General features: G+C 34.6%; 1 protein-coding gene across 25 annotated transcripts in view; it reads left to right on the top strand.

Moving 5' to 3' along the window:
- The window catches only part of STAG2 (STAG2 cohesin complex component), a 145,049-nt gene that overhangs the window by 109,166 nt on the left and 22,899 nt on the right, over positions 1-12,984 (top strand). For all 25 annotated transcript variants that reach the window (XM_035288956.3, XM_078362338.1, XM_078362340.1 and 22 more), the window contains 5 exons: positions 80-160; positions 2,577-2,669; positions 5,167-5,341; positions 9,983-10,122; positions 11,519-11,620. In XM_035288956.3, coding sequence (XP_035144847.1) covers positions 80-160; positions 2,577-2,669; positions 5,167-5,341; positions 9,983-10,122; positions 11,519-11,620 — 591 coding nt within the window. The remainder of the gene's footprint in view (positions 1-79; positions 161-2,576; positions 2,670-5,166; positions 5,342-9,982; positions 10,123-11,518; positions 11,621-12,984) is intronic.

Genomic DNA, 12,984 nt, shown 5'->3' on the forward strand with positions numbered 1-12,984 from the left:
TATTAGTTGCACATTTAACTTTGAAAAGTGAAGTCTTGTGACTTAAATTTTAACTATATCCTTTTGGTTCTTTTTATAGATTGTTATTCACGCACTGCAGTGTACTCACTATGTAATCCTTTGGCAACTTGCTAAGATAACTGAAAGCAGCTCTACAAAGGTTTGTGGTAGTTCAGTAGTGTTTTTATGTGACTAAATGTCATTAACAGTTTTCAGCAAACTTACACATTTAATGAGATCCATTATTTCAGTGAAATGTTGCTTATGTCTGATGTACTGTTATTTGTAGTTTGATGTATATTCAGTGGAAGACATTAATATGGTTTGTTTCAAGGTATGATTTTTAATTAAAAATTGTTCGCATTTGAAGGTGGCATAATCTGTGGTTTTCTGTATTCTCAAAGTTGGTGACCAAGAGCCTTTGAAACAGATATAAGTATTAGATTACATAAATTGAAGATAATAAACTAACTGCCTCTAGATCTTCTTATGCCCTGGTATTGTTTTGGAATCACCTTATTCATATTTAGGATCTCTCTAGTGATATTTTAAATTCATGATCAATCATTTTCTGATTGAATATATGATGTCCCAGTGCCAGCTAATAGTACATATAGAGCTTTTAAAGCTTTACCCATAATGGTAATCCTTAGTGTGTTTAGTAATTGAACTAAACAGGACTGCCTTTTCCATTTGTAAATTGGAAGCTTAAACATTGTACTTGTAGTACTGGATATTGCCTTAAATATTGTTTGGGCTCATTTTTAGAAATATGCAGCAGTTTCTGAGAGTTTTGCAATTTGTTGTTTGTAGACATTTTCTTCAAAAAGGAATCCTCTCGATGATAAGTTTGTGTTGCCTAAATCCACAGATTAATGTTAAATGTGTAGAATTTCTCTGGGCTTTTAAGATGCTGTTAACATCTATAAATGGATTTTTCCTCTTGAAAAATCAGTATAGTGTTGTTAACATTATACACTTTTTTTTTTTCCTTTTGAGGCAGAGTCTTGCTCTGCCATCCAGGCTGGAGTGTGTCAGAAGTTTCACTGAACTGAGACTGCACCATTCGGTTCAGTGAAACTTCTGACTCCTGGGTTCAAGCATTGCTTGTGCCTCAGCCCCCTGAGTAGCTGGGACTACAGTCATGCACCTCCACACCCACTAATTTTTGCATTTTTAGTAGAGATAGGTTTCACCATGTTGGCCAGGTGTATCTTGAACTCCTGGCCTCAACTGATCTGCCCACTTTGACCTTCCAAAGTGCTGGAATTACAAGCATGAGCCACTGTGCCCCGCCCATTGTGTATTTTTTATCAAACACTTAGGAAAAAGTTTATTTAAGTAAATGTTAAACTTATAGTAGGAACAGTGACTATATTAGCATATATGCTGCTCATCTATGTTGAAAGCTAAAAAACTGGAAAAAAAAAGGGCAGTATTTTTAGTAGAGGAAAGGGGTGAATAGAACATTATTTATGGTACGCCAGGCGTAGTGAGTGACTGACGCCTGTAATTCCAGCACTTTGGGAGGCTGAGGAGGGCTGCTCACCTGAGGTTAGGAGTTCGAGACCAGCCTGGCCAACATGGTGAAACCTTGTCTCCACTGAAAATACAAAAGTCAGCTGGGTGTGGTGGCGTGCACCTGTAATCTCAGCTACTTAGGATGTTGAGGCAGAAGAATTATTGCCTGAACCTGGCAGGTAGAGGTTGCAATGAGCCAAAACCATGCCACTGCACTTCAGCGTGGGCGACAGAACAAGACTCCATCTCAAAAAAGAAGAAAATTCAAAAGTTAGAGACTTTTTAACATTTCAAGTAATACCACAAAATAGATGTTTTCCATTCTGAGTTTTTATAAAGTACAGCCAGTATCCTTCTAACAAGAAATGGAAGATGCTGTTTCTTTTTTATTATTTTCTTCCATTTATGGGTTGACCACCCTTCAAGTGATGTGAGCATAGAGCATAAACCTTTATTAGCATACTGTGCTAATGGCTTTATTAAAGATTGCCATATCGATTATATAAGTTTTCTCATCCTCTTAATATTACTAAAGTCTTAGGATATTATCTATTAATATACCTCATTCTTTTTTTTTTTTCTGAGACAGTCTTGCTCTGTTGCCAGGCGCCAGGCTGGAGTGCAGTGGCGCGATCTCGGCTCACTGCAACCTCCGCCTCCCGGGTTCAAGCAATTCTCCTGCCTCAGCCTCCCGAGTAGCTGGGACCACAGGTGCGCACCACCACGCCCAGCTAATTTTTGTATTTTTTTAGTAGAGACGGGGTTTCACCATGGTCTTCATCTCTTGACTTCGTGATCTGCCCGCCTCAGCCTCCCAAAGTTCTGGGATTACAGGTGTGAGCCACTGTGTCCAGCCCTTGTATTTTAAGATTTATAAGACAAATTGTCTTGTTTTGTTTTTGTTTGTTTTATAAAGAAGAAATTTAAATCAAATGTACAAGTAGAGTTAATAAAGCTATATATATGATAATGTTTTATGTAATTGAAAACATTTTAAAGAAATACTAAATTATTTATACAATATTTTTTAAAAGTTCATGTTAAATTTTTTCAAGGAGGACTTGCTGCGTTTAAAGAAACAAATGAGAGTATTTTGTCAGATATGTCAACATTACCTGACCAACGTGAATACTACTGTTAAGGAACAGGTTAGTAATTACTATAGATGATAATCTTTTTGTAAGCAACCTTTATAACATCTGAACTAATGTAGAAAGTTTAAATAATACTAAAGTTGAGCAAAGCATAAATATCTTTTATCTGCCTATGTATGCCATACTAAAAAAATAGGTTAATATACTGGACTAGTGCATAATAAATTTGATTAATTTCATATGGAGTTTATAATTACATTATAGATTACCCTTATAGTTATTTTATGTTGTTGTTTCTTTATGACATATGGTAAACACACTTCTTCATATAAATTATAGGTGTATGAAATCGCAAAAGTCATTTCTGAAGGCAACTAATATACCAAGTTTGCTACAGGGTGGAAAAGTCCATAAGGTTTTGTTATCTCTGAGAATATCAGATGTTGGCATTCTCGCCCATCTTGATCTTCTGTGGGCCTTGTCTGAAATAAATATTTATAATCATTTTCCTGTCTTCCCTGTGTTACCTTCCCAACCATATGCCTTCATGCTTCCATTACTTCCAACCTTTTCAATTCTGGAAATAGACGGTTACTGGTTTGATCCTAGAACAAACATCATGTTCAGTTCTAATTCCCTAACTGAGAGGATTAAGCTTCATTGGAAACATGCTTTTAAAATGATTTTATGGGAAGATGTTTTTGCAAGCATTTCATTAGGACTATTAATGTGGTATAATCAAAATAATTATAGTGATTTCAAAGTTTACAACCATTTCATACAGCTTAACCTTTGTTTCTTGAGGTAAAATCCCAATAGTCAACCTGACTCTCATTTTTGGACGCTGTGGTATGTTAGGTATATTTATTTTAGGTCAGTGTTATTCAAATATACCAACCCTTTTGTTTGGCACTTGTCTTTATTTAATTTTAAAATACCAAAGCTAATTTTAATAAAACATATTTGGATTTTTGTATTTTAAAATGTTCATTCAGTACCCAGCTGTTAGCCTCTTTTTTCCTTCTTTCTAGCTTTCTCTTGTCCCTACCATATATATATGCTTAGTCACACATGAATTAGAAGGTATTCAATGGGCAAGATGCACTTATTGAGTTTTGCCTTTTTTTCCCCCAAAATATGAAATATATTGCCATACTATTACATGGCTGAATTCTCTCCAATTTTACATGTGTAGTTTTGAGCTATAGCAATAAAGGGTGTGGTACTTTAATTTTCATCTCTATAATTCAGATGAAAGGAACAAGATTGCTGATGATATTAAATTGAGTTTACATATAAATTTTTGGAATAGGATTTTAATGACATGCACAGATCCAAACCTCATGCATGAAATATTACTTTATATTTGCATGTGACACCCAAGATATTCAACATAATATTCCCTATTTTTATAGCATTAGCACATAATCCTTGTGGGTTATCCTATGTAACCTCTTATATAATCCCTTGTTCAGGTCATAGAGATTAATTATTTGGTAATTAAATAGCTTGTTTGCCCAGTCTTCCCAGCAGCTTCCCAGAGTATGTCCTGGCCAGCTCACTTGCTTTCCCAGTTTAGCTAATTAGTAAATATCATCATACTTAATAATTTATATCCTTACTCTTTATATTACAAGTTTTTGTAAACTGAAATATGCTAATAGGTATAAATTACTGTTATAGTAGTAATATAGAAGAGACGGAAGGAAGGAGTAAAAACGTAAAGAGAAAAAGTAAATATGGTTAGTTCCAAAATGGAAAAACTGTTAATAAGATCTGCTTTGTGCTCTGTATTATATTGTCTTTCCAGGAATGGTCTTCCTTTAAATGTATTTTTCTAATTTACTTTAACCCTAAAATTGTTTTCATTACCCCTTACCAGCAAATAATTAACTGGTCTGTGACTCCATTTAAAACTCAGGACAGAGTTTTTATTAAGCTCCTTAAGATACAACTTCAGCCTTATGTTTATTATAATACATTCAGTTTTACCTGATAAATAGCAAGCAGCCCCATATCTGGTTATGTTTTCTCTTACTTAATCAGTACACGTGTGAACAATGAGAGTGCTTAATAAGCACCATAGATTTTATGATCTCTATTCTAATACTTCTTTAATGTTTTTTTCTCCTGTAAAATGAAGAGTGGTTTATATATTATTTCATATTTGAGGATGAATACCTTGGGGCATTGCAATATAGTGCAAAGTAGGGGATTTGGTGTTAGAAAACCTAAGTTTGAGTTCTGACCCTGCAGGTTTTGGCAGTGTGTAGCATATTGTCAAGTCACTTAATGTTGCTGAAAATTAAAAAAAGGTGAAATTACTTTGCAGTTAGTAAAGCATTATACAAATATAAGCAGTTATTGTTACAGAAATTATACTTCTCAGCTTTAGAATCTTAGGAAAATGCTAAACATTGATTTCTCTTAAAGATTTTTAAATATAGAGAATTGGATTCTGTTTCTGTGTTAAATAAGTAAATTATTTGTGGCAGTTAGTGAGAAACCTTGAATTATAGCATGCTTTCCTCTTTTTTTTTTTTTTAAATAGGCCTTCACTATTCTGTGTGATATTTTGATGATCTTCAGCCATCAGATTATGTCAGGAGGGCGTGACATGTTAGAGCCATTAGTTTATACCCCTGATTCTTCATTGCAGTCTGAGTTGCTCAGCTTTATTTTGGATCATGTCTTCATTGAACAGGATGATGATAATAATAGTGCAGGTAATTTTATTGCCATCTTTTTATTAAATCTGTGTGTCCATCATAAACTCAAACTCAAGTAACAATGATGTACATTGCTGTGCACCAGTATATTTTATCCTTAAAAATGTGAACCACAGGTATATATTCCAGTACATCTATGTTCATTTTTTGTATTCTTGTAAAGAAAATGCGATGTTGGAGAGGATAGGCTTTTAAGTCAGGTCTCTGCTTCTCACTATCCCTGAGCCTGATTTCTTTTTTCTAACTACCTCATAAGACTGTTAAAAATTGAGCCAAATGACTAGTACAGTGCCTGGACATATAGTAGGTACTCAATAAAATTTACTCCCTCTTGCCCTTATTCATTGGTAATACCAATATTCAGATAATTTGAGAAGAATAAAGTATTTAAGTGACCTTTTGTTGTGTACTTGTATATGATAGGTTTTTTTTTTTGTTTTGTTTTGGGAGTATTAATGTGATTTCTGAATGTTAGAAAAATGTTTGAAACTGCTCTGTAAAAGTCTGGGGTGGTACAGAATATTCACGAGAAAAGCAAACCAGCCTCACCTAGTAAATTATTCTTTATACTCTAATTGTCTGCACACCCTAATTGCCTTACTTGAGCATGAGGTCATGGAAAACAAGTGATATTTGGTTGCTTTTTTCTGGGTTTATTTTTAGTTTGAAGGTATATTTTTGTTTTATTTTTAGTTTTTAGAAACAGGGTCTCACTCTGTTGCCCAGCCTAGAGTACAAGTAGCATAATCATAGCTCACTGCACCCTCAAACCCCCTGACCAAAGCAATCCTCCAACCTTAGCCTCCTGAGTAGCTAGGACTACAGGTGGTACGCCACCGCTTTTGGCTAATTTTTTGTAGACATGAGGTCTTGACATGTTGCCAAGGCTGGTCTTGAACTCCTGGCCTCAAGTGATCCTCCTGCCTCGCCTTCCAAAGTGTGAAGCTATACTTAACGGAAAATAGACCGTCAACATGTATATGTCCATACTGATGTATCACTCTGTGTCATGATGTAAATAAACATATAAGTCTGTACATGGCCTGTAGGTTATTTTTAGGAATAAAGAGCTTTGTGCTCATATACTAACAACCCTGAACACAAATCAGAAACCCAGAGTAGCCAGAATAGTCGTCAGAATCCATGTTGTGAAGTTATATACTTTCAGTTTTTTGTGTGTCACTCAAAGCTATTGGCTTAGTTATGCTTTTATTCCTAACACTGATTTAACAAACATTTATTGGTCAGTCAGGCAGTTTACTAGAATGGTATGGATATGAAAAGATGACACAAGGTCTCATCCTTCAAGAATTAAATTCAGGTTGAAAAGAACCAAGTAAGTATAGTGCAGTTTTTTTTTTTTTTTTTTTTGGATACAGGGTCTTACTCTGCTACCCAGGCTGGAGTGCAGTGGCAGTCTTAGCTCACTGCAACCTCTGCCTCCCAGGTTCAAGCGATTCTCCTGCCTTTGCCTCCCAGGTTCAAGCGATTCTCCTGCCTTAGCCTCCCCAGTACTGGGATTACAGGCGCCCACCACCACACCTGGCTAATTTTTCTTTTTTTTTCCTGTTTAAGTAGAGGCAGGGTTTTACCATGTTGGCCAGGCTGGTCTCAAACTCCTGACCTTAGGTGATCCACCTGCCTCGGCCTCCCAAAGTACTGGGATTACAGGCGTGAGCCACCAATGCCTGGCCTATAGTGCAATTTTTAATAAGTAATGGAGGCATGTACAAAGTGTTGTGGGCATGTAGAGTAAATTATCACCGATCTGCAGGTATTAAAGCATCTTTCGAGAGGCTAACATCTGAAATTAATCCAAAAAATGAATAGGACTTTACAAAACTTCATTTTTAGACCTCTAAAGCTCCCATGAGAAAGCACAGTTGCATTCTAAAACCTGATTCAAAATAAGTTTTGGTACATAACCCCTTTGTTAATTTGGGGGTGCCTCAGCTTCATTTAGTCCATGGGAAATTGAATTAGAGTAAGCTTGCCAAAACTCTTGAATTTTCTAGGAGCTTCCTAGAATTACCCACAGCATCTTATCTCCTTGGACTGTGTGTGTGTGTGTGTGTGTGTGTGTGTGTGTGTGTGTGTGTGTGTCAGAGTCTCACTGTGTCACCCAGGCTGGAGTGCAGTGTTGTGGACTCCATATAGCTCATTTTAGCCTAGATCTCCCAGGTACAAATGATTCTCCCACCTCAGCCTCTGGAGTAGGTGGGACTCAAGTATGTGTCACTCCGTGTGGCTAATTTATTTGAATTTTTTGGTAGAGATGAGGTCTCGCTATGTTGTGCAAGCTGGTTTTGAACTCCTGGGCTTAAGCAATCCTCTCATCTTGACCTCTCAAGGTGCTGAGATAACAGATGTGAGCTACTGTTCCCAGCACTATTTTCACTTTTAAAATGAAGTGCATTCTAGTTCAATGGAAGAGTGTAAAATATAACAAATTTGTACATAGCCATTCCAGCAGGCTTTGTCAAATTTAGCTTTATTTGTTTTAGGTTTTTTTTTAAAGAAATAAAAGCACAGTTACAGTAGAAGCCCTCGTTTGTATTCTTCCCTTATCCCGTTATCCTCCCCTTTCCTCTAGAGATAACTGGTACCCCAATTTTGTTGTTTGTCACACCTTTGCATTTTAATTTTATTTTACTAAGAATTTGTATGTGTTAACAATACATAGTTCATTTTTCCTTGCTAACTTCCTTGTAAATGGTATTATGTTGAACCTTTTGCAATTTTATTTTCTTCTTTTTAAAATACGAAATGAGATCTTGCTATATTGCCCTGGCTGGCCTTAAACTCCTGGGCTCAAGCAGTACTCCTGCCTCAGTCTCCTGAGTATCTGGGATTATAGGCACACACCACTGCACCCTGTGCAATTTTATTTTTTGAATTTACATTCTTGACACTTTTCAAAATGTCGACATATGGTTACAATTCACTCATTCTAACTGCTGAGTATTATGATACAAGTTAACCAGTTTATCCATTTTCTTATTTTTAGACATTTAGGTTATTTCTGTTTTTCCCTCAATTAAAATAATGTTACAACAAATATTTCCCATATGCAGTTGCTTTTCTAGCATATACATGAGTGGAATTGCTAGATTATACAGTGTGTGTGCATCTTAAACTTGATTATATGTTGCCAAAGTGGTTGTATTGTTTTACCCTCTTTCCAGCAGCATGTGATAGTTTCCATTGTTACTCATCCTCACCTAATGCCTGGTATTATAGACTCTTGGATATTGGATTTGTTAGCCCACATCAGGTTAGAAAGGGAGAGTAAAATAGGGAATGCTTCTAGAGGCATTTCATTGACAATATATAATAATAATGGTAAGTTGACACTTGTGAAAGGCCCAGTGTGTTAGGCACTTCTCTGCATTCCTTAATACCCACAAGAGAAAAAGTTGGCTAATTCTTGACAAGCAGTTATTGGAGAAAAATAAAAATCAGGGCTTAAAACTCTTAATATCATAGGATAGTTTAGTCTTTAGAGGGAAAGTGTCTGCCATTGAAAACAATGTTATGTATAAATTGTTCATTATAGTGACAGTTATTAAGAAAAGGTCACTTTATATATTGTGTAATGATATGTCTTAGGTTTCTAAGCAAATAGTGTTGTATCTTGGGACATAACTTTTTCTGATGGTCTGTCTTAAATTCTTATTCTTAAAATTTGATTTTAGTTTACTAGAAGTTATCAAAGATTACCAGAGACAGGATGAAAAATTAATTAATTAAAAGAACATTCTTACTAAACATAAAATAGTTTTTGATATTGGGAACCTTATATTGGAGCTGATAGGCTATGCTTAGACTGTTCACCAGATGAATTATAAATGGTGAATAAACATAAACAATTTTAACTTTGTTTAACTTGAGATAGTGGTTTTTTACAAGTCATTTCATTTGTAAAATCTGTTCAGAGGAAAAAAATTTTTACATAGCTTTTTTTTTTAATATAAAAGGCTTCATCACAGTTTTATTTACAGTATTCAATAAGTAAAAACAATTCTTTGGCATTACTTGGAGGCTGCAATGGAGCTTCCCTGACTACAGATTTGGAAATGTTTGTCTTCTTGAGAATTAAATGTCAAGATTTCACATGATGGATCAGAGTAGTAATATGCAAGATTAGCTTAAAAAGACAGAATGATTCCTGGGACCTGTCTAGCTGAATATATTTAATATGTACAAAGGAGGACTGTTATAGCCAGATTTTGGGGTTTGAGGTAAGGTGGGATCATCCTTGGAAGCGATAGGAGAAATTCTGAGGTTGGTGGTGTTCAGGAAAGTAGGATCCTGAACTAACAGATATTGAATATGCAGATTTTGTTGACAAACTATGCTGCTAGGGAAGTAGACTAATGTTAGGCAAGTTTAACGTGACTTCACTCGGCGAACATGGAATACGAACAGATGAAGTGATTCAATTCCATTTGTTCTGATCATTATTTGATATTACAAAAATTTGGTCTATTGGAATAAATTATGAATAATTTTAATTTTACTGTTTTTACATTTTCAAATTCTCTTACATATAAAAGCATATTTTATAATGAGAATTAAAAAAAATACATGGTTGAAGTAAAATACAAGATGACTTAATGTTTGGGACTTTTTCTCCAGATGGTCAGCAGGAGGATGAAGCCAGTAAAATTGAAGCTCTGCACAAGAGAAGAAATTTACTTGCAGCATTTTGTAAGTTAATTGTATATACTGTGGTGGAAATGAATACAGCTGCAGATATCTTCAAACAATATATGAAGGTAAAGTTGAAAAATGGACAGCAAGATAGTTTTAAAATGCAACACTGGTTTTTATGCATGGTTGCCATTAAATTAAGTGGTAAATTACAATTCTAGTATAAAAGAGTTGTATTTTCAAATATTTAATATTTTCAGTAACATTTCCTTATACCTCTACTCCAGTTAATGGACATTTTGGGTTTATTGTGTTCATTTGCATTTGGAATATCGGAGATGGCCTCTCTTAATTTGTCAGTATTAGAAATAGTATTTATGATTCGGTTTAAGATAATAGGATGGCATTCCTCCTCTGCCTGATGTAGCATTGAAAAGAGTTTCAGGAGTCAGAAGACCTGGGTGGTAGTTTTGGCTTGGTTACCACGCATCTTGCGACCTTTAATAACTCAAAACATTTTGCGTCCTGAGTTTCTTTATCTATTTCATTGTAATTGTTAAGGTTCCCTTTGGTTCTCAAAGTCTGACTTCATTCACCATAGGTTATTCATAATTTTTATAACTGTATGTGAGGTTTTGTAGGTTTAAAGTAATAATAAAAAATGTTTATACTAACAGAATGTGACTAAATTTGGTAAGATATCTTTAAAAATCCTTCCTCAAGTAAAATCTAATTATAAATGTAAACTTTTTAAAGCCTTTGCTATCAAGAAATAAAATATGTAATAAATTTATTAAAACCTAGTTAATCCTCCTTGGAATATTTTGCTACTTGAACTCTAATGTCATTGAAAATTATTTTGGAACTTAAATGATTTGTTTAGGTTGTTCATGAAGTTCTTCAACACATTTTAAAGTTTTAGACTTAGGTATTCTATAGTCATAGGGACATGGTTATTCTGTTGTCTCTAGTAATTGTTGTATGTATTTGAAACATGATCTTAAATTAGGAAAAAAATTCATGTGCAATATGTAATGTAAATGTCATGTACAACAACTTTTCTTTTAAAAGTTGTTTACAGGCTGTTAGATTCTATAAGCCAAATAAAGTTTTAAACTTCTCATGGTCTATATACCCAATATCAATGAATTAGTTATAAGAGTAACTGAGATTATATTCATTGTTTTACAAAGAGAATTTTGTTTGTATATTTTGCGTTACTTCCGAAAATCTGCATAACCTAATTGTTGTTTTAGCCAATATATCTTTTTTATTTTAAACCAAGTCTGGAGCTTAATTTGATTAGATCTTAACTGTTTTTTCTGTATGTATGATTTTACTGAAGTCAGAGATTGTATGCTTAGAAATGATCTTTAGGTTTCAGTAACATTCTTTCCTGGCTTTGAGGCCATAATTTTGGCCAAATTCGTTGTGACGTGTTTACATGACTAACCTAAAATTAGTCTTATTGTCCAGTAGTTTTAAGAGATAAAGCTCTAATTTGTACAAACTTCTTTTCAGTATTATAATGACTATGGAGATATCATCAAAGAAACAATGAGTAAAACAAGGCAGATTGACAAAATTCAGTGTGCTAAGACCCTTATTCTCAGTCTACAACAGGTAAGCATTAAGAGTACCAACGTTAGCTAACACAATTAATAGCTGATAGCAAAATAAGGTAGCATTGGGCAAAGGGTGTAATAGACAATTGATAAAAGTAGAAATAAAGACACTACAAGGGAGATTTTTTTTTTTGTTTTTTTTTTTTTTTTGCTTTCAAACTGTCAAGATTGGCAAAACCTGTAGCTGTCTAAGGTGTGAAGGAAATAATAGATATGGTAGGCAATTTGGAAATTTATGTAAAAGTTTATAATGTGTATGCCATTTTATGCAGGAATTCTACTTTTTAAATCTACTCTTTTATCCAAGGTGATAAAAGCACAAGTTCACAAAAGTTGTTAAAGTTGTATATTGCAACATTGTTTATAGGAAGTCAGACATAATCTATAAGTCTATATTCGGTAAATTTACTGTATAGTACATTTCTGCCAGACTGTTGTACAGCACTTAAAATTAGTGTAGGTCTATATTCATTAAAGTATAAAGAGCTTCATAATCACAACAGTGGTTAACTTACTTTGGTAGATTTCATGTTGATTTCTGCTTTTTTCTCTGTATATTTCCAAACTTATTTTTGTGAGTGTATATTAATTTTATAACTAAAACAATAGTTTTGGCCGGGCGAGGTGGTTCATGCCTGTAATCCCAGCACTTTGGGAGGAGGCCAAGGTGGGGGGATCACCTGAGGTCAAGAATTCAAGACGAGCCTGGTGAACATGGTGAAACCCTGTCTCTACTAAAAATACAAAAATTAGCTGGGCACAGTGGTGTGCACCTGTAATCCCAGCCATTCAGGAGGCTAAGGCACGAGAATTGCTTGAACCTGGGAGGTGGAGGTTGCAGTGAGCTAAGATTGTGCCACTGTACTCCAGCCTAGGCGACAGAGTGAGACTCAGTTTCAAAACAAACACACCAACAAAAATAACCCAATAGTTTTCATTTTGACAGTGGTAAGGCAGTTTAATTAGGTAAAATTATTCACTTAGTATACTTTTGTCTTTTGAGACAAAATTTGTATGTAAAACATAACCCATCCCATTCCAGCTTAATCAAGTTTCTTAATTTTAAGAAACATGGATATGAAAGTTAATTTTATTTGAGAATTTGAATTTTCTCTGTTAGCATTAATAAAATGTAGGATGGGCGCAGTGGATGATGGCTGTAATCCCAGCACTTTTGAGAGGCCAAGGTAGGGAATTGCTTGAGCCCAGGAGTTGGAGGCTAGCCTGGGCAACATAGCAAGAGCCCATCTCTATAGAAGAATGAAGAAAGAAAAATAATAAAGTTTAAAAGATTGAAGAGATGGCATTTAAATAACTTTTGCTATAAAGTAATAGCTGCTATAAAAGTTTAGGAAAAAAATG

The sequence above is a fragment of the Callithrix jacchus genome, chromosome X (genome assembly GCF_049354715.1).
Source record: "Callithrix jacchus isolate 240 chromosome X, calJac240_pri, whole genome shotgun sequence".
In the NCBI taxonomy this organism is placed as follows: Eukaryota; Metazoa; Chordata; class Mammalia; order Primates; family Cebidae; genus Callithrix; species Callithrix jacchus.